Source organism: Ciona robusta, chromosome 12 (assembly GCF_009617815.1).
Source record: "Ciona robusta chromosome 12, ASM961781v2".
In the NCBI taxonomy this organism is placed as follows: Eukaryota; Metazoa; Chordata; class Ascidiacea; order Phlebobranchia; family Cionidae; genus Ciona; species Ciona robusta.
In genome coordinates, this window is record NC_143246.1 from 1625686 (window position 1) to 1646360 (window position 20675).

Genomic DNA, 20675 nt, shown 5'->3' on the forward strand with positions numbered 1-20675 from the left:
TTTTATTTTAGAGTTATTAAAAAATAAAACTGATCAACAAAACAATAAACAAACAAATTCCAACAAAATGACCTTCGGTTTTATTTAAAACAAGCCGTTTGTCAGTTGCTTGTAAACGGACATCCTCCTTAATTCTTTAACTTGATGAGCACCTTGTGTTACAATATTACCGATGTTGCCGGCTGCTTTGTTTAGCCCAGCCGCCTGTTGCAGTTTATTCAGCACAAGCAGAAACTCTTCAAAGTCAACGCTATTAGAATCGTCAAGATCAATCTGCCTGAAGTATTTTATTCGGTCCTGTTCGTCGCTGCTTTCCCCGAATTCATCAAGCACCATATTCATTTCTTTGAAGTCGATTAAACCATCTCGGTTTAAGTCAAAAATCTCAAATTGGACCTTGTAGTCGCCTATGTCTTCCGCCTCCCATTGCGGGAAGCGCTTAGCGTAATCTTCATCACTTACATCCGTTAACATCTTCCGTTTTTGGTTGATGTTTTTACGCTGGGAGAAAATATCAGCGCAGTATGTTCGGTGCAGCAAGTCAATCTCGTTTTCGTCCTTTTTGATGTCCGACTTACGTTTACCGAGTGAATTGTAGTCCTGCGGTCTGTGGTAGCTTATTGCCTCTGGCTCGAGAGGATAATAAAACATATTTCCCATTTTTTTGCGCTAAAAGTGTCCCTTCTACGAAAACAAGTTATTTTTCAGCTAAAATTTGAAAATATTTTCTGTAAATTTTTCAACGCTTATTACGTTATCTTAACAAACAAATGTCATTGTGACGTCCGCTACGTGCACAATAAACAATATATTCAAAATATCAACAAATATGACGAATATTTCATCCCCGATATTATTATTATTTTGAATTTAATAATTCCTGCGACCTTTATTTCATTTTGGCTCTCATGGCGCACACAGTTAGCGAGCACGCTCTTTAGTGTGCAGAGCTTTGGTGCCTAAAGCAATAGTGGCTTTGGTCTTAACAGTGTTTTCTGTTGAGCGTTTTTTGTAGCATAGGGTTTGCGTGGTGTTTTTAGTTGTTAGTTTATTATTATTGTATAGTCATGCACTATACAATATTAATAAACGAAGAGTTACTAGTTTAATACCTGACCGTGATCTATTCTTTTAGAACCAGTAGTGTCAGTGCAGACATATTTTAGTACAGTAAACCAATTTTTACTCCACACTACTTTTTTATAAATTAAGGTATGCTGTATTATTTTTTGTACTGCGTTTTCTCTCATGTGCAACTATTTTATACAGTTCCATATAAAATATAACTGTAAATTTTCAAAATGGCTATGTCACCGAAGAACATAATGGGAAAGTTGGACATAGCATTGGAGCAAGATAATGTGATAAACAGCTATTTAGACAAGATTGAAAAGAAAACCAATGTCAAAAAACGCTACATTGTTATTGGTGAGACTAAATACTTTTTTCATTTATTTTCTTTTGTTCTGTAGTATAATATATATATATATTTAATATAGGCCTATATCTTAAATGAAATAGTGATGCTGGTACCAATGTAAAATACCTTTTACTGGAACATTGTACAGTTGTAAACCCACCATTCAGCCTTAATTGCAGTGTACAAAATAACCCATAATATGTCATTCATGTACAGTTATAATGTATCAGCATGTATAGTGCACAAGAAAAATGTTTTGGCAAGACCCCCCTAAACACCAAACCTCCAGCTTAATATGCAATGTCACGAAAGATTCTCAATTGCAAAAAGTCTGCGTAGCTACTGTTACGTAACAATGCCATTTTTATAACTAAAGGAATTATACTGACAAATTAATTTTTTAATAGTAATTTTTATCATTGTTTTCCCCCCTCAAAATAATACAACACAACAGGTATAAGAGACATTTAAAACATTCTCAGTCCAAAATTCTATTGTTTAACAAAAATAAGCATACTTTTTCCTAACAAGCAATCAAAAAGGCCTATACATAAAAGTCCACATAAGATTGAAAAGACGATTGTTGCACTAAAATTGAACTTTTTCATTCGACCAACTTTGACCCCCGAAGTACCCCCGTTTTATTCAGCCTTTAGCACAGTCCGTTATTTTAGCTAGGCCATTTAAAGTAGGCTATTTAAGTTATGATAGCTGACTTTAGCTGTTAGTATTAATGCAAAGTACATTTCAGTGCAAAAAGTTCACACCTACAACAGGAGTTAGTATTACAGGGTTACACTGTTACAGCCTGAGCTACCAATCTACATATTTGTTTTTGTTCCAAAGATGTAAGTATTTTCAAAGAAGTTGGAATCTTCGCAAAGCAACAGAATACAGGCACAGCAATGTTGTTTAGTAGTCCATTGTAGAAAAAGTATTATAGATTTTTAGACATAAAAGATCACTTTTTTAGACATAAGAGATCTTTTTGACACATTAAGATAAAACAGTTCTTTGTAAACCTTGTGTTAATTTAATACCCAAATGGTTTTTAGGCATAAGTTATCAGCAAAGCTTTGGTGGCTTTATTTTCATAACTTAATTTGACCCAACCATGCATGTTTTCTGATAGGCCAAATAGTAAAAAGGCTTTTTGAACCATTGTAGTTGCATTACCATTTTGGTTGCAAGTTGCAACCCAGGGGTTAAGAAGTACTGTGTACAAGTAAAGTTAGTCTTAGGCTATTTATAAAAAAATTATTATTATATAAAAGATACCTTCAGTTTATTTTATTTTATGCAGGTACTTTTATACAAGAGGTTTACATGAAACATGTTGTTTTGTTCTATGCAGATTATGTCAGTTTATGATGTCATATCAATAATATTATGTTATGTGATGCAACTGCATAATTAGGTCTGTCAGTTGATTGATATTACTTAATGACAATTCAGGTATTATAAGCAAAATTAATATAGGTTTTTATTTCAAAGTATTTAGGTAGATGAAAGTGGGTTAGTGTTAGAACAGACATGACAGTAAACACATTATTACGACTGCCACAGTAGAAAGTATATAGCCGGTGTTATTTTTATACAGTTCAGCTAAGTGATATTTTTTACAGCTTAGCAGATATTTCCTGTTGTGTGATTAGGTTTAGATAAGTGTTTAAGATAATGGCCTCTACCTCTGAAGCAACACCACAAATGCAGAGATATATGGAAATAGCGTTGGAATATTTGGAAAGGTCAGGGCTTAAAAAGTTATTCAAAAGCAACCAGGCTATTTATGGTAAGTTCTTAGTTTTCCGCACTTAATTATTCTTCATTAGTTATAGTTAAGTGCCGCTGCACAGTGGTTAGCACACCTGCCTCTAGCGCAGCTCTAATGGGTTCTATAATGCCACATGCCACTAGACTACTGTCTGTGTATGTGTTCTTGCGCAAGACACTTAACAGCCTTGCACCAACTTAGTGGTCTTTATGGGTTGTTTAAATTCTTAGCCCTACATTAAAAATATAAAAAATCCCCTTAAATAAATTATCACCCATAGGCAGGCACAAGGTGTATAAAACAGCACTTGTAATAAAGAAGGTTTTGCCCTGCCACACGAGAATAAATACCTTGCAATGGGCAAATTGGTTAAAAATGTTAAAGAAAAGGCACCATTGGTGTTGTCTGTAATGGGCCACGAACCTGAAAAGTTGAGAAACACTAGTGTTGCATAAACAATGGTTTGATTTGCACTCCATATGTGCAGCCAACATAGGAAGTTATTGAAAGATTAAATTGGTTGGATGCTCTAAAGCTTACAGTCTTTATCCCTCCCTATATTAGTTTTACCAGCTATCAGTACAGTACTAGTTAACTCAGTTTTGTGTTTAAAATAATAGCAAGCTTTTTAAAGGTAGACATAGATAAAATGAAATCTAATTTCGCATAAGGTCTTTTTATCTAGTATAAACGTTATGAGAGAGTCTTCTTTATCATTGTAAATGTGTTTGTAGGTAGAAATTAATTTGATTTAGTCAAAATTCCCATAGAACATGAATGTCTGTAAAAACAAAATAGTGCGATTTGACCCAGCGCCCGTATTGTAGATCATAGGTTAAATTTTTATGGAATAATCAGGGACACTACAATTCTGACCGCCTACCTTTTTTGTGTAGGCAGACACCACTTTCGTTTACAAAACAAATTTAGATTAAATATGAACAAATAAAGCATTTTAATACATTTTTTAAATTCACAAACTTAGTAAATTGTATGTACTGTGGAAACAGCTATAAAATTAGGAATTCGTTAATCTTGGTACCAGTATCAAATATAAATTTTCAATATTATTGAAAATAAGTATTTTTACCATCATAACTTAAGGTTTAAAATGTTCACACAGCTGTGGGGTCTTTGATCAGTCTTTACCTCGTTTTCGGTTATGGGGCCGATCTGTTGTGCAATCTTATAGGTTTCGTCTACCCCGCCTATGTATCGTAAGTTCCCCCCCATGCACAGTTATATTTTCTGCATGTCTTGCACTCATAGCATGTTAAATCGCATCCTTAAACTAACCCCATAAGCATGCCGTGTAATACTTCAACTTACAGCCTTGGAATTGGTGAATTCTGCTTTAGATCATATAATAGTGCTGCAGCTTTTGGACCTTTTTAAAGTTTTTATTCATGCAACACTAGAATCCTCTAGATCAGTCTAAGGCCTGATAAATTTAAAACTTAAGGTTCAAACTTTAAAACACGCGCCGAATTTATACAATAAATTATTACTTTTTACAGCAGATTATTTACAAAAAAACAATGTCAGTGTAGCATTATACCACAATATATCATTCTTACATTACAAATTTTTACAATATACATATAAGTAATATTAGTATACTTGTATAGACCGGTAGACATATGCACTTATGTTAAGTTTTACATTTGTGTATAAAAATGAGTAGCTACCCGGATATAAACATAGCATCTTGTCTTACACCATTCTTACCTGTTTGTTTAACGGATTCTCTTGTTTTAAATGAGAAGACAGTCCCAAAATCTGGTGAGCTAACACAATAGGCTATTCGTATTAAATTGTTTAAAAAATCAAGCTTTTTATGGTATGAATGTTTTATAAACCAATCTAATGTATTATGTATATATATATTTGTAATGTTAAACATTTTTCCTGTTAATGAGGCCAAAGTACAGTACCGGTACGGCGGTACATACGTGTTAAGGTGTACCAAGCTAACAAAAGTGAAAGATGTGCAAACAAAACACTCCTTTTGGTAATGTCATTCCTTAAAAATTTAAACTTCAGTAGATGCTGTTAAATGTTACCACATTTTAATAGCAATTTACAGTAGATCATAAACCTAACATATTACTATGAATAATGCATGCCTTCACCTAAGTGCATATTACATACACCAACAGCTGCTCAGCGGCTATTTTAGTTTATCCACCTCCTAATTTTAATTGTAGGTCTGGGAGGTTTTATTGGCCTATGGCTCGCCTCTGGCTACTTGGCCTCATTTATTTGCAACTTAATTGGATTTTTATACCCAGCTTACAAATCGTAAGTAGCAGTTAATCTGTTCCTATTTCCTAGTTTGTTTCCACATGATTTGCATGCCCCCTGTGTTTTGTAACCAGGAGTTCTCAACCTTTTCTTGTCACAGCACACTTGGATTGTTTAGTTCTGTATGCATGCCAAAGTTTTAGACATTTTTTACAATTGTTTACACCACTTGCTAGAATATTTCACATAAATTTTGGTAAGTGAATGTTTCATATGGCTAGTTTGGCAGCATACAAGTGCTCAGTGCCACATGGTTTAAGAACTTCTGGTGTAGTGTGTAGTTTTAATGCATGCTTTTTAGTTTATGTTTGAATACACTGCCACATTTTGTTAAAATTGCTTTCTTAATTACATATTTCCAACATATGCTGTGTTACTTCTGTTACCAGACAGAACATAAATAATAGATATATATATATACATATACACATTTGACATTATATTTATATATACACATAAATATATATATATATATATATACTATCCACATAATCATTTTTTAGCCAAAAACATCTTTGTAATATCTAATGTCACATCAGCAAAAATTAAATAATTTTTATATGGCATGCAATAAAACATTCAAGTCAAGGTACTCTGTTCCAGTGTGAAAGCCATTGAATCTGTGAATAAAGATGATGATACAGCTTGGTTAATGTATTGGGTGGTGTTCGCCACCTTCAGTGTTGCGGAGTTTTTCTCAGACATTCTTCTTTCATGGTTTCCGTTTTATTTCTTGGGAAAAGTAAGTTTGTTGTTATTTTTCCTTGTATTTAACAACAAAAACATTCATTTAGTTTTAACATCCTAAAGTCTATAGCTAGCTGTTGACTGCTTACATATTTATATTTTAAGAATATGTTTTTTTCCATGTTTTTATACACAACATTCACATGTTTTGTTTGATGCTAAAGCTGCCACAAGACTTCTTTAAATTAAAAGACGGCACTCTTTTCAAGCACCCATTTTCGGGGGTTTAAACATAATGTATCGCTAAGCTTTCTTAAAGTAAAACACATTGTGTAATAGGTTTATTGTGGCACATAAATTTCTTTAGCACATAAAAAAAGTAAAAGATTTGAGCTTTTTCGGACACTTTTATGTGAATTTTTAACACTATTCGAAAGTGCCCACCATTAATTAAAATATATTGTTTACTGCAGTGCATTCTGCAAGTATATGTTTATAACAAACAGATGAAATGAATATTCATAATGCTGAGTCATAGTTTGTAATATCCGGAATAAGCTTTGCAATTAGCCGCACGGTAATATAGCCTATTGTTGTTGCTGCAAGTTGCGTTTATGCTACAAGCTAAATTATGACGAGTTTCCTGTATATGGATGCGCTAATCTTCCTATAATGGTTGTCACTGTTCTAGGTAATGTTTACTAATGCTGGCATTGACGCATACCTGAATTTGTATTTTGAAATTCATATTCTGAATAATATAACTGTTTACATAACATTAACACTCTGAATTTCCATGAAAATTCATATTAAATAATATTGGATGATACAACCGAGGGGAAATTTTAAGCCTGATGTTAATATATTCATATATACTTATACACAGCTGTTTCCAGCACATTTTTCCATTTTACATTGCTAAAACAATGGAAATATATGTAATGTAACATAAAATAAACACACTGTAACAGTATACACAGAAAACAGCCACAAAGCTATAGATAGTTTGTCTGGTAGTTGCGTGACATTTTGAATCTGTTTACTGTTGCTATAACTAATCCTTTTTTATCCAAATTATTTCAGTTCTGGTAGCTCTTGTTTAAAATATACCTTCTTAAACTATAGACCTACATCAACCCATTTTTTATTCAGTGCATCTTCTTGCTATGGTGTATGGCCCCTGTGTCATGGAATGGATCTAATACTCTTTACAATAAGTTCATCCGTCCATTTATTCTTCGTAATGAGTCAAAGATTGACAATGTTCTTTCTAATGTTACAAAGGGGGCAAAGGACTTGGTAGACCAGGCCACTAAGGATGGTAACTTAAACAACTTTGGTTTAGCTAACTTAGTTTTAAATAGTGGAGTTTTATGCTGGGTCGATTCTTTATTTGCTTAATACATGAGTTAAAGCTTATGGTAGTTCACATTGCAAGGGATTTAGTATCTGGGTAAAGTGTGTGCCTCATTTCCAGAGGTATTAGCTCAGTGTTGCTACCACTGGGACCGATGATAACATGTGTATACTCGGACAAAACACATTTACTTGCTCTAACCTAGTGGTCATTAATGTGCTATTCAAATTGTTCCTTATAACAGTGTAACTGTGAGCCTGAGATATCTGAAGCCACCATGCATCTTCATAGTGTAGAGTATAGATAGAATTTAACCTGTTACCTTCCATAATAATAAATTTCTAAACTGTTTTTCAGCACACAGCAGTTTCGCTGACACTGCAGCTGATATGGCTTCTGAAGCTGTAAAAGAGGGATTGAAAAAAGATGAATAAGAATTTTAAAAAGAAAAAAAAATAATTATTTGTACTCATTATCATAATATATATTGGAACTTTACAAACTGCTGATCTGGCACTGTATATTAATATATTCGGAATTCTGCAATGTTTAGACGTCTGGCAATTAATCAATTCACTGTGGCACCTTCAAATTTGGCTTGCTTATTAAACTGTTGCTTTAACCTATTAGATTACTGTTAGCTGCCCTTATAAACATCGTTGCAACCCATGAAGCATTTTTCATTTAAATTTTCGAAGAAAAAACATGTACATTTGCATGAAATAGTTTGTATATTATTTTGCTGGTGTAATTTCAAAAGTTGGTTAGTTGTTTTCAGTCAATAAAGTTTGTTTCCGGATTTATTTGGATGAATATTCAGCACTAGTAGTTGGAAAGCTCACCTCTAGACCAGAGGGTATGGGTTCAAGGCTCGCTTTAGGGTAAGTTAAAATATTTATTTTTTAGTCCTATGATTTGCAGCATTTCATTGATGAAGTATTGAAATTATCAACATGTGTGTTCCTGGACACAACAGTGGACCGTAGTTGCTCCAACTGACGCTTTAATAATATTATTTTCATCCTAGTGGTCCCTAATTAGCAGCTATAGCCATACAATAACGAAATCGCCTAAAATAATCCCTTGAAAAGTTGCATACGTGGTAACTTGAACAAAAAAAGTGTGAAACAGAACATTCTTGTTATAACGACTGTGGTTGTCCCGCAGCGCGAGGATAAGTAAGATACTGTCATTCGGAAAGTAGACTGTTATCTACGGTAAAAATAACGCTTACGCAAGAAATGGCGTCCGAATTAGAACGTCCAAAATGTTATTGGCATAATTTGTTACCCGACAGTAGTACACTCGGTTGTTTGTAATAAACTAAATTTAACTTAAAAAAAAGTATTAGTCTATAAAACCGGTTAGTAGTAGAAGAGCATAACAAATATTTTCATCCATTTAAAAACGTAACACAAAATATATACAATATTTATGTTTTAATTTTAGGCGTAACATTTTGCCAATATTATGACTTGCAACTCCTCACAATAAATCGTTTGTTACGTAATCACAAGGTTTAACGTATTTGTAAAACATAGGTTAATGTTTAGCTTTATTTTAGTAAAAAACTATTTTCTGAATGTATTTTTTTACGTCTTGTTCCTCAATGTATAACTGCTTATAATATAAGCTAGCGTTTTCACCATGTACGGATCATTATTAGAATGGTCCATAATTAGCTTATGTAGGAAGAATGAGTGAAAGACCTGTCCCTACCCCTCGAAAGTTCCAACCGTGCCCTACTTCTGGGAACAAGCTACGCAAGCAACGCAAATCTAGTAGTTCAATTACGGTAACTAACAGCAATGATTTGTCGTCAGAAGAATCAGACAGTCCTGACGAATGGAAAAGTCCAAATCATTTAAATAGGTCCGCTATAACACCTAAGCATTATCCAAGTTTACAGCATCAAAAACGTCCAAGTTATGTAATGTCGTCAGAAACCAGTCTGTCCACGGCTACTACAGTGAGCGCCCCGCCAACAGAAAGCGCGCCTCCAACCAAAAGTAAATTTTCACGTTGGAAAAGGTTTTTTAGTTTTCCTTTCCGAAAGAAAAAGCCCCAGATAAATACACTGTCGAGTGCAAATTCAGAAGAGTCAGTTACGACGACAACTTCAGAAGATACCGACATTGTGGCTCCGCAAGCTAGCTATACCAGAAAAAAGTCAGTTCAAAAAAGACGTGAAACTATAAAAGAGGTCCCTCTTCGTCCAACGTATTCAAGTACAGCAGTACAATTAAACGAAAAAGTAAAATCGGCCGAAACGTCTGCTGCTGAAAGTATTAACGAAAATAAACCATTGCCGAATGAAAATGGAGATTCCTGGGGATGGAATTACTTCTTGGGTAAATCGCCATCGCCTCAACCCGAGGAAATACTTATAGATGTTCCTTCGGTAAGTTATCTATATACCATTCTAACTTGCTTAATAAAAGTTGATTATCATTAGGCTGCTAGCTATGTTTTTTTGTATGTATAAAGACTGTAGTTGATTTATCCCGAAGTTAGACGTTGGTTTATCCTCGCGCGGCGGCGTTGCGAGAGTGGTTATAACAAGAATTTCTGCTTCATATAGTAGGGTGGAGGGAGACGGGACACCTTTAACACAAACAAATAAGTTTTCTGGTCGTCTTTTAAACAATTAAGAACGAGCAAGAGAGTTGTGAGGATAGGGGTTTATAATTCTTTGAATGTTCTTTGTTTACTACCAAATTGCACGAAAAAGTAGAATAAAGAAGTGTCCCATCTTCCCTCACCCTACTATATACCTTGTGTCCGCTTACGAGTTATACCACGAATTTAACTTTGAATTTGATGGATAGCCTATAGTTACTAATTACTATTCTTAATACGCAGCCTACCGCAATACCTCCATAATAAATTTTCATCATTCAGTCACCAGAACCACCAGAACCACCAGAACCACCAGAACCAGACGAAATATTTCAACCAGAAATTAAAAACTCAACCAAACAAAATCACGTTGAAGAACAAGATTCAATAACACCTACGTATGTATTCAAATTATTTTTGTTGATGTTTCTTTTACTATTTAGACAGCCTTACCTATGTTTAATTTCTACCGCCGATTTATACGTCCCTATAGAGCAGGAGACTTAACGATAATTACTTCAACCCAGTGGTTATTAATAGATTGTTCAAGTTAGAGTGTATACAAATAATCGACCACTGAAAATAATAATATAGGCGGTGAAGGTTGCTGGGAAACCTTTTCATTATATTTACTCGCCCATTTGGTAGTAAACAAAGAACATTTAAAGAATCATAAAACTACTTCCCAACGACTCCCATGGACCGTTGTTAATTGTTTAAAACACGATCAGGGTATTCGAATATTATGTGCTAAAGGTGTTCCGTCTCCCCAACCCTACTATATGAACGTGGTAACTTTCCAGCTGGCATGAAGTGTATAAAACTACCGCACATCGTGCGCAATAAAACATCAACAGTACACGATATACGAGTGAATATCCAATAACAATTAGGTTTATATTATTATTATGTTTTAAATTAAGACCAAAACCGACCCCTCGACCCAGAAAAATCAAACGCCAACCAAGTCAACAGGAAAAGGAAAAAAATGAACATTCACCTCGTAAATTATCATTGTCAGTAAGTTTAGCGTGATTTTATTTTTTCATATACTTGGAGGCTTTTATGTTTGTTTGAAAACTAAAACATCTAAATTCTAAACTAATCACCTACTAAGTATACAAGGCAACTTGTAACCAAGCACGAGCTAGGTGTATGAAACATAACAACGACTGGCGTTGCCTCACCGCGCTATGATAAACAGTTAAGTTATTGAATATAATTAGTTGCGAAATATCTGTAAAGGCTACAACATTTTTTCTGTATTTTTTTATTATACCAAAAAAAGCCTCTATATAGTATAAGGTTTCCGGGCACGATGTATATGAAACTGAACACTCGTGTTATAACTTATAACAACTGTTATTTCCCCGCCACGCTAAGGTAAATACTTTAGATTCATTTACACAAATGTCTTTCCCCAGCCGACAAACCAGCAAACATTCGACTTATCTCGCGTGCACTACCTAGTGGTTGAAGCGGCGTACCATGGGAGGGCGCTGTTGGATACGGAGAAGGCTTACATTCAACACTGTGTGACATTGCTGATCGAAAAACTATTAAAGGGGGAAACTAGTGCAAACAAATTCGCCGTTGATGTAAGAACAACTGTGTTTAATTATTCATGCTGCTTTTGCTACAAGCATGTAACGTAATATTAGCCACTGTGGCACAATTCTTAGCGCGCCTGCCTCTAGTCCAGAGGTTACTGGTTTAAAGCTCGATGGTGCTACCATTGTCGGCGTGTCTGTCCTTCGGCAAGACGCTTGACAGCAAATTCTTAATCCAGTGGTAACTAATGGGTTGTCTAAATTGTCGGCCATCATTTTTTCGGTGAAACATACTAACTTTTATATCAACACAGCCGTTTCTAACATTATACTGTTGTTAAATTACGGTTTTCATTATCATAGTTTTAATTGTTAATTTGTTACGTCAAAATCAGGAGATTGTGACAGAACAACTAGTCCAACAGCAACAAGCCCCTGCACCATCAAGACTCGCAGCACAGGAATACGACCATTCATCTTTTGTGTGAGTTATACTAGTACTAGTGTTGTAGTAGGGTGGGGGAAAGACGGACACTTTGAGCACATGATATATAAATATCCTGATCGTGTTTTAAACAATTAACAACGGTCAATGGAAGTCGTAGGAATAAGCCGATAAGGTTTCATAAATCTTTGAATGTTCTTTGTTTACCATACTAAACGGGACGAGAAAATAGAACGAAAAGGTGTCCCATTTTTACCCACTCTACCATAGTAGACTAATCTTTAACAATTTAAATTACAATATTATACCATTCTATTATATAAGGGTAAGGTCCTTGCAAAGGGACCTATTCTTTAGGCCAGGGGCTAAACCTGCACAAGAGTTATGTAAAACAAACCCTGTTTGATCTGTCTTCACACTGCCTGGGAGTTATACACCACTATTCATCAAATAATTAGTAAATTAAATTTGCTGTATTAGCCAAACGTTTGCTATTAGCCCATTGAACTGTTTTCATTTACAGGAAACACATGCATCTACTTAACAACCAACCAGTTGCGTATAAACCGGTAAGTGAGAAGATATACCTGTGTAGTGGGATGGGGTAAGATGGTACATGTTCACATACTGTTTTATAGTCCCGATTGGCAGCAAACAAAGACTGTTACAGCATTATTTACCCATATCTTCGCGACTGTAAGAGAGCGTTGTTATTTGTTAAAAAACTCGATTAGAAAATGGGACAACTTTAGCAAATAATATCCAAATATCTTGATCGTGTTTTAAGCATTTAACAACGGTCTATACGGGAGTCGTGAAGATATGGTTTTATTTTTTCTTTGTTTACTACCAAATTGGACGAGGAAATAGAATAAAAGGGTGTCCCATCTTTCTCCACCCTACTATGTATTGTATAGTATATACATATACATATTGAACATACTTTTACACATTAGTCTGCCTCGCCACCATCGCCACCGAAATGCATCAAACTTTCCCCCCAAAGTCGACCCCAGAATCTCCGCAGCTCTCCTCGCTACGCCCCCTATCCAAAGTTGATGCGGGAAATCCCCACCGATACGTCACCATCCAACATGCAACGTCACAGTCGTAACGGTAACAACGACCTTGCTTACCAAAACATGGATACCAAGTTCAAGTTGTCGCAAAACGAATCAAAAGCAGAAGTTTCTGGAACACCAGGTGAACTTCTGAATTTTCGTGTTTTGAAAGCCCGAACAAAGATGTGTTCTTATTTTGGGCAAGATACTTAACGTTAACTGCTTCAACTGAGTTGTCATTCTAAGTTGGCTAATGTGTTAGTTGTAAGGTATTTAATAAAAACTACCAATGTTATAAAAAAAAGCCGCAAAGTTACATACGTGGTAACTCGTATAAGCGGGCACGAGTTGTGTGAAACAGAACACCCGTGTTATAACGATTGACCATACGAGGGTAAATAAGTTACATTTATTCATCTTTAGCGGCAACTAATGGCGCTGCTGGTAGCTCTTCAAGCGAAGACTCCGTCACTCGTCTCATGAACTTTATGAACTCAAACGACAAAAGCTCCAATGTGACGTCACAGCCACGTCACCATCGTCGAAAAAAGGGAGCACTGACACCTAGCGGAAATTGTCCTCGTGACATAACACCCAGGGTGATTTTTCCGCCCAGCGCTACAGCATCTCCTAGCGGTTCTATTTCGAAGCGTGTTTCGATATCAGAGCCTTCTCTCATCAACGAAAATGTAAGTTTGACGTAATTAACTATATATTAAAGCTAGCCCTGGCAATCGCCCGTAGACCTGAGGTGATAGGGTCAACGTTGCTACCATTGTGGACGTATGTGTGCTTGGGCAAATCATTGCTTCAACGCAGTGATCCTTTGGTCAAAGTTGTCACCATCACAAAAAAGTTACATACGTGGTAACTTGGAAGCGGACACGAGGTGTATGAAACATAACGCTTGTGTTATAACGACTGTCGTTGCCCCGCTACACAAGAATGAATAAGTTACATTTGCTTCATTCTGTAAAATTATTATCCTAATAAAAAATGTTTATCAAAAACTTTTTATTCCCCCAAAACAGAAAATTCTCTTTCCCACCCCAACCAACATACACAGTGATACAACCGCCGCTATACCCGGGGGAGACCTTATTAAAAGAACGCCAATTATTCGTAAGTTAATTTACTATTATGGTATTACATATATAGCTTTTATGTTGTAGTGTCATTGGTCATTTCTTCGGTTTTATTCTTGAAGCAGCATAAATGGAAAGTGAAACCTAATTTTAAAACCTAACCGATGCCGTATAAAATCGGTTTAAGCGCTTAACTAGCAATCTGTTATCAGACGATACATGGTTTAAGGTCGATACTGCTACTATGTGCAGGCGTATGTGTGTGTTTTGGCACAACGTTTAGCGGTGATATTTCTAACTCAGTAGTCACTAATGGTTTAAACATTAAAGCTCCGATTGCTCGGTCCTCGTCCGCTGCGAAACTGTGGCGTCAAAGCTCGACACCTAACGACCACGATGCTTGGTGGATGCCCCGCGAGTGGGCGCAAGAGCGCTGTATTGGAGCTTTTGGTCGTGGTTTTGTTTTCGAGGCCGAAAAAGTAAAGGAACGAGAAAAAGAGGCCGAGATTTTAAAAGAAGCAAACATCGAAAAGATACGTACATGCAACTTTATTCGGTTTTAACTTCAAAATAAAAAAGTCGTCTAAAAAAGTATTGATATCAACTGAATCACAATTTTGACCAATTTGTTTTAGTTTTAACAATGTAGGATAGGGGAAGACGGATGAGCTTTAGCACATAACATCCAAATGTCTTTTTAAACATTTAACAACGGTTTATAAGAGTAGTAAGGATACTGTTTTATATTTGTTTAAATGGTCTTTGTTTACTTCCAAATGGAACCAGAAAATAGAATGAATATGTCCCATTTTCTCCACCTTATTATGTAAAAAATAAACATAGTATAATATGATTATACATTGCGCCATTTCGCTATAAAAATATTTCCAATATTAAAGCATGACTTTAAGCCGTGAAAGCCTTCGAAAACTTTAGCGCCGCTGGTCTAACCTATAAGCCGAATCTAAAGATCGCCGAAAATCTAAATGAATTGTTTTTTAAGAATGCTCAATTGTCATCAAACGGCCATTCAAGTGTCAGAAAGCGGATAAACAATGTCCGATGATTTGTATTGAAATGTCAATCATTTATTTGAGAAATATCTTAAATTTGTTTCTAAATTAAATTGTTTGTTAAAAATGGTATTTCCAACATGCACTGTAAATAACAAACCGTTAAACTTTATTTTTTATGTTAAAGTACATCTTATATAGTAACCTACGTTGGGAAAGATGGGACACCTTTTCATTATATTTTCTTGTCCTATTTGGTAGTAAACAAAGAAAAAGCAAAGAATCATAAAACCGTATCTTCAAGACTCCTATGAAGCGTTGTTAATTGTTTAAAACACGATCAGGATATTTAGATATCATGTGCTAAAGGTGTCCCATCTTTCCCCACTTTACTATACCATGCAAACGTGATACTTTTCTGTATATTAATATTGTGGAGATATATTGTGACAGGCGACCGGCACAATATTTCGCGGATTATATTTCATTTTATCCTGTTTTGAACTGACTCAGAGCGGACAGCATGTATTGTTTCATATAAATCTTATATGGACAATAGATAATCGCCTCTTAAAAGTGTCAAAAAAATCTACCGGCACACGGATACGCGTGGCAGCAAATAGAATATCGTGACACCACAGAAATAAAATTTAGAGTAACAATAGTTTTGAAATCCCATCTATTCAATCTGAAGTAAATATAAACTGGACTCGAATAATGTTCTGGGCAATCTCTGCTTTCGAAGCTAGAATCAAATAAGGTAAAAAATGCATGAGAAATATATCGTGTATTTCGGGCAAAGCTCTCAACTTTTTTATTTGCAGATGAATTGGAAATTGTTGTTCGTTGTTTGCTTGATGATGATGATCATCAACTCAGATGCGTGGAGGAGACGACGAAGACGAAGAAGTTCTCGTCGTCGTCGTCGCTGGAGGTAAGAAATAAATATTTATCCTCGTGTGGCAATAACACGAGTGTTCTGTTTCATACACCTCGGACCCGCTTGCGAGTTTTAACGTATGCAACTTAGTGGTCGTTTTTTTTGTATAATTGTTTGTTGTGTGTTGGAAAAAAGCTGCTGAAAAAGCTGAAAAAGGCCAGGAATGACGTTTGGTTTACAGCAATTGCCTCTAATTTTGTTGTCAATGGCCACACACAAAATGGTATTGGCATCGAGCCTCGACTGCTAATTTCGGGGATAGAGGCACTATATGCCCAGGCGTCGAAAAAAATGAATTAAAATTTTAGCATTTTTAGTTGAAAATTGAAACACAGTTGTTTAAATTATTTATTTTTAACACAGGGTGGTTGTGAAGTGGGCTGGCCATGCGTATCGTGTATACAAGTGGGTGAGAGGCGACACTGATCTAAATGCTTTGCGTCAACTCAAAGACGAGGTAAAATATAGAACTATTTATTGTTTAAATCATTTTTAAAGTTGTTTTTCAATCGATTTTTAAATTAAGTCGTTTTTCAAATATTAGCTCTCGCTTATAAAGCAATGAATTTATTTAGAGTTACATATATAGTACTGTTGGCGTGGGGATAATATTCCTTATTTCCTACCCGTGGTTTTAATAATTAACGTTTTTTTACCAATTATTTATTTTTTTCTCGCAGGACACTGACGCCTACAACAAGGCAATGAAAGAAATGCAAAATGACCTGACCAGCAAATTCGGATCCGACGAAGCTGAAAAAATGGTGGCAGAAATGGACCAATTCCTTTCTGACAGTAAGTATAGAAGTCATTACTTTAATAAGTTTAAAACTAAATACAGCGTTGTAAATTAGGTTCGCTATATTGTTGTACATATACAGTAGAGTGGGGGGAAATGGGACACATTTTCATTCTATTTTCCCGCCCCATTTGGTAGTAAAGAAAGAAAATTCAAAGAATAATAAAACCGTATCCTCACGACTTTCATAAAACGTTGTTAATTGTTTAAAACACTATCAGAATATTTAAATATTTTGTCCCAAAGGTGTCCCATATTCCCCCACCCTAGTATGTATAATGTTCGTATTTGTAGACCTATACACACTTACATAAAAGAGATAATTTTATAATTAATTTTATGATACTGATACCATATACTTGTATACATTTTTCGCTTAGTGCTGCATGTATTAATAATTAATTAATATATAATATTTCTATTAGAAACCATCGATTTGGACCAAGCATTCGACCATGACGATACTGAAGAACCGAACATCGAGGACGAAATGATCGGAACGAGTGACAACGAATAATTTGTAAAATGAAATAATTTTACCGATACCGTTGGAATGGCTTCTTGTTTTAAAATAAAAAAAATTGTGCACAAAAACGTTTTATGTGTTCACTTCTTTCGGTCGATTTACTTCCAACACCGTGTTATAAGCGTGGTAAGTCAGCTGATGTTGCTTCCTTAATTATTTCACCCCGTCTTCATGTTCGGGTACATTTCTCCCACTCCTGAGGAGAAACTCGCTCCTCCTGGAGCCTCCGTCCAATCACAGCTCGCCCATTTCTCCCACTCGCACCTGATACACAGCAGTACGCGTCAAAGAAACTCCCGGTAACAAACGCTTTGCCCGCCACGCGAGAACAAAAAAAGTGTCATTTAATTCAAACGTACAGTTTTGGTTATATATAAGCCAACGATGGCCAAATTCCTGTTTACTTTGCGCGCCTTCTCGTATAGAGTGATAGATTTGATTTTCAACTGCCATAACAAGCAGATAAACAATGTCCAATGATTTGTATTAAAGTGTCAATCATTTCTCTGAGAAATTTCCTAATTTTGTTTCTAGAACGAATTATTTGTTTTAAATAGTATTTCTCACATGCACTATAAATAACAAAGCGTTAAACTTTATTTTTTATGTTAAAATACATCATATTTCATTTATGTTTGACATTTTTCTGTTTAATGCTAATATTGTGGAGATATATTGTGACAGGCGACCGGTGCAATATTTCGCGGATTATATTTCATCATATTCTGTCAGGCCGACTCAAAGCGGACAGCATGTATTGTTTCATATAAATCTTATATTGACAATAGACAATTGCCTCTCTAAATTTCTACCGGCCTATAGAGATACGCGTGGCAGCAAATAGAATATTGCGAAACCACAGTAATATAACTTGAAGTAACAATAGTTTTGAAATCCCATCTATTCAATCTGAAGTAAATATAAACTGGACTCGAATAATGTTCTGGGCAATCTCTGCTTTCGAAGCTAGAATCAAAGGTAAGAACACGCATAAGAAATATCGTGTATTTCGGGCAAAGCTCTCAACTCTTTTTATTTGCAGATGAATTGGAAATTGTTGTTCGTTGTTTGCTTGATAATGATGATCATCAACTCAGATGCGTGGAGAAGACGACGAAGACGACGAAGACGAAGGAGTTCTCGTCGTCGGTGGAGGTAATTAATAAATGTAGAATATTTATCTTCGCATGAAGGGGCAACGATGGTCGTAATAACTTGGATGTTTCCTTTAATATCTTATCAGCTTACAATTTACAACGTTTGTAACTTTGTTGCTGTTCCTTTGACCACCAGTTTACAGCAATTGCTGTCAAGTGTGTTGCCCATGGATACACACAAAATGGTACTCGGAAGGCTAGAGGCAGACGCGATAACCGCTGTACTTTGGCACCGCGAGAATGATTTAAAATTTTAGTATTTTTAGATGAAAATTAAAACACACAGTTGTTTTAATTATTTATTTTTAACACAGGGTGGTTGTGAAGTGGGCTGGCCATGCGTATCGTGTGGTTAAATGTGCGACGGGCGACATGTCCAACCTACAAACTTTACGTCAACTCAAAGACGAGGTAAAATTTAAAATATTTTGTTTTAAATACGTTTTTAAGCTACTCGTCTTTTCGTAATAAAAGTAATCAAACGCAATCAAGAATTCAGCTATATAACACAAATGAGTTGAAAATTGTATTGGAACTGGTATTTAGTGCCAGTTGATATAAAAAAATGTTGTGTTTGTTTTTTAAATGTAGAACTATATATAGTGGGGCGGGGAAGATGGGACACCTTTAGCACATAATATCCAAACATCCTGATTGTTTTTAAACAACTAACAATGCTATGGGAGTCGTGAGGATAGGGTTTTATAATTTTTTGAATGTTCCTTGTTTACTGCCAACTGGGACGAGAAAATAGAATAAAAAGGTTTCCCATCTCTGCCCACCCTCTTGTATATTATATAGTACTGTGGGGATAATATCTCATATTTTATAATCGTGTTTTTTACAATTAGTCCTCGTCGTGCCTAGTTTTTTCAATTATGTAAATATTCTATGTTTACTACCAATTGGCATGGTAAAAGAGAACGAAAACATGAACCATCTTACCCCAACCTAGCATAGTAGGATGGGGGAAGATGGGATATTTTTTTATTCTATTTTCTCTTCTCAGTTGGTAGTAAACAAAGAACATTAAAGAAATATAAAACCGTATTCTTACGACTCCTATAGACCGTTGTTTGTTTAAAACACGACCAGGAAACTTGAATACTCTGTGGTAAAGGTGTCCCGTCCTCCCCGCCTAATTATATATTTTGTTTTTTTGCAGGACACGGATTCTTACAACAAGGCATTGAAGGAAATGAAAAGTGATCTGACCAACAAAGTTGGATCCGACGAAGCTGAAAAAATGTTGACACAAATGGACCAATTCCTTTCTGACAGTAAGTATACAAGTCTCTAATAAGTTTAAAACTAAATACAGTGTTGTAAATTAGGTTCGCTATATTGTTGTAGGCCTACATGAATAATATTCCTATTTGTAGACCTATAAACACGTATAAGAGATAAAGGATATATTTTAGTTTTATGCTACTAATTCTATACCTGCGCTGTTCTACTGTTACCGTGACCGAAGAGGCGAAATAAACTTCTTCATTCGTTGTATACATCGCTTAATTCCACAACTATATACTATTTTTATTAGAAACCATCGATTTGGATCAAGCATTCGACCATGACGAAACCGACGAAATCGAAGAATCGAAAACAGAGGAGGAAATGCTGGGAGCAAGTGACAACAAATAAATTGTAAAGTGAAATATTTTTACTGATACCGTTGGAATGGCTTCTTGTTTTAAAATAAAAAAATGTGCGCACAAAAACGTTTTATGTGTTCACTTCTTTCGGTCGATTATTTACTCAAAAGTAAGGATTCAATTGGCAAAGTGTAAAAGTTGCTGTCAGCATCAAATGCCTTCAGCCAGTCATTACTAACACCGTGTTATAAGCGTGGTAACTCAGCTGATGCCGTTTCTCTAATTTTCGTGTTTGAGCACATTTCTCCCACTCCTCCGGAGAAACTCGCTCCTCCAAAAACCT

At 35.4% G+C, this 20675-nt stretch overlaps 5 protein-coding genes across 9 annotated transcripts; 4 read left to right on the plus strand and 1 right to left on the minus strand.

The window, feature by feature from the left end:
* Positions 1–57: 57 nt before the first annotated feature.
* Positions 58–766, minus strand: LOC149726330 (uncharacterized). The gene has a single exon (XM_089890410.1). The coding sequence runs from the start codon at positions 658–660 to the stop codon at positions 85–87; it is 576 nt and encodes a 191-aa protein (XP_089746536.1). The 5' UTR covers positions 661–766; the 3' UTR covers positions 58–84.
* A 468-nt stretch (positions 767–1234) lies between these two features.
* LOC149726331 (receptor expression-enhancing protein 5-like) lies at positions 1235–8341 on the plus strand. 5 transcript variants are annotated; one of them, XM_089890405.1, is made up of 5 exons: positions 1235–1428; positions 5402–5495; positions 6102–6240; positions 7338–7506; positions 7900–8341. In XM_089890405.1, the coding sequence occupies exons 1-5, from the start codon at positions 1302–1304 to the stop codon at positions 7974–7976; spliced, it is 606 nt and encodes a 201-aa protein (XP_089746531.1). In that variant the 5' UTR covers positions 1235–1301; the 3' UTR covers positions 7977–8341. The 5 variants fall into 5 exon arrangements, with proteins under 5 accessions (XP_089746531.1, XP_089746530.1, XP_089746532.1 ...); XM_089890404.1 differs by lacking the exon at positions 5402–5495 and adding an exon at positions 4318–4411 and having other exon boundaries at positions 1238–1428; XM_089890406.1 differs by lacking the exon at positions 1235–1428 and adding an exon at positions 3046–3212.
* Positions 8342–9105: 764 nt separating this feature from the next.
* Positions 9106–14983, plus strand: LOC149726332 (uncharacterized). Its single transcript, XM_089890397.1, has 10 exons — positions 9106–9943; positions 10444–10559; positions 11085–11181; positions 11586–11759; positions 12107–12195; positions 12680–12725; positions 13113–13359; positions 13641–13906; positions 14249–14339; positions 14633–14983. Exons 1-10 carry the CDS (start codon positions 9239–9241, stop codon positions 14863–14865), a joined length of 2064 nt encoding a protein of 687 aa, XP_089746523.1. The 5' UTR covers positions 9106–9238; the 3' UTR covers positions 14866–14983.
* A 966-nt stretch (positions 14984–15949) lies between these two features.
* On the plus strand, positions 15950–17648 carry LOC149726333 (uncharacterized). The gene is made up of 5 exons (XM_089890415.1): positions 15950–16075; positions 16140–16249; positions 16619–16712; positions 16936–17050; positions 17480–17648. Exons 2-5 carry the CDS (start codon positions 16140–16142, stop codon positions 17569–17571), a joined length of 411 nt encoding a protein of 136 aa, XP_089746541.1. The 5' UTR covers positions 15950–16075; the 3' UTR covers positions 17572–17648.
* Positions 17649–18418: 770 nt separating this feature from the next.
* On the plus strand, positions 18419–20458 carry LOC149726334 (uncharacterized). Its single transcript, XM_089890414.1, has 5 exons — positions 18419–18558; positions 18623–18735; positions 19052–19148; positions 19903–20017; positions 20281–20458. Exons 2-5 carry the CDS (start codon positions 18623–18625, stop codon positions 20379–20381), a joined length of 426 nt encoding a protein of 141 aa, XP_089746540.1. The 5' UTR covers positions 18419–18558; the 3' UTR covers positions 20382–20458.
* Positions 20459–20675: the final 217 nt, after the last annotated feature.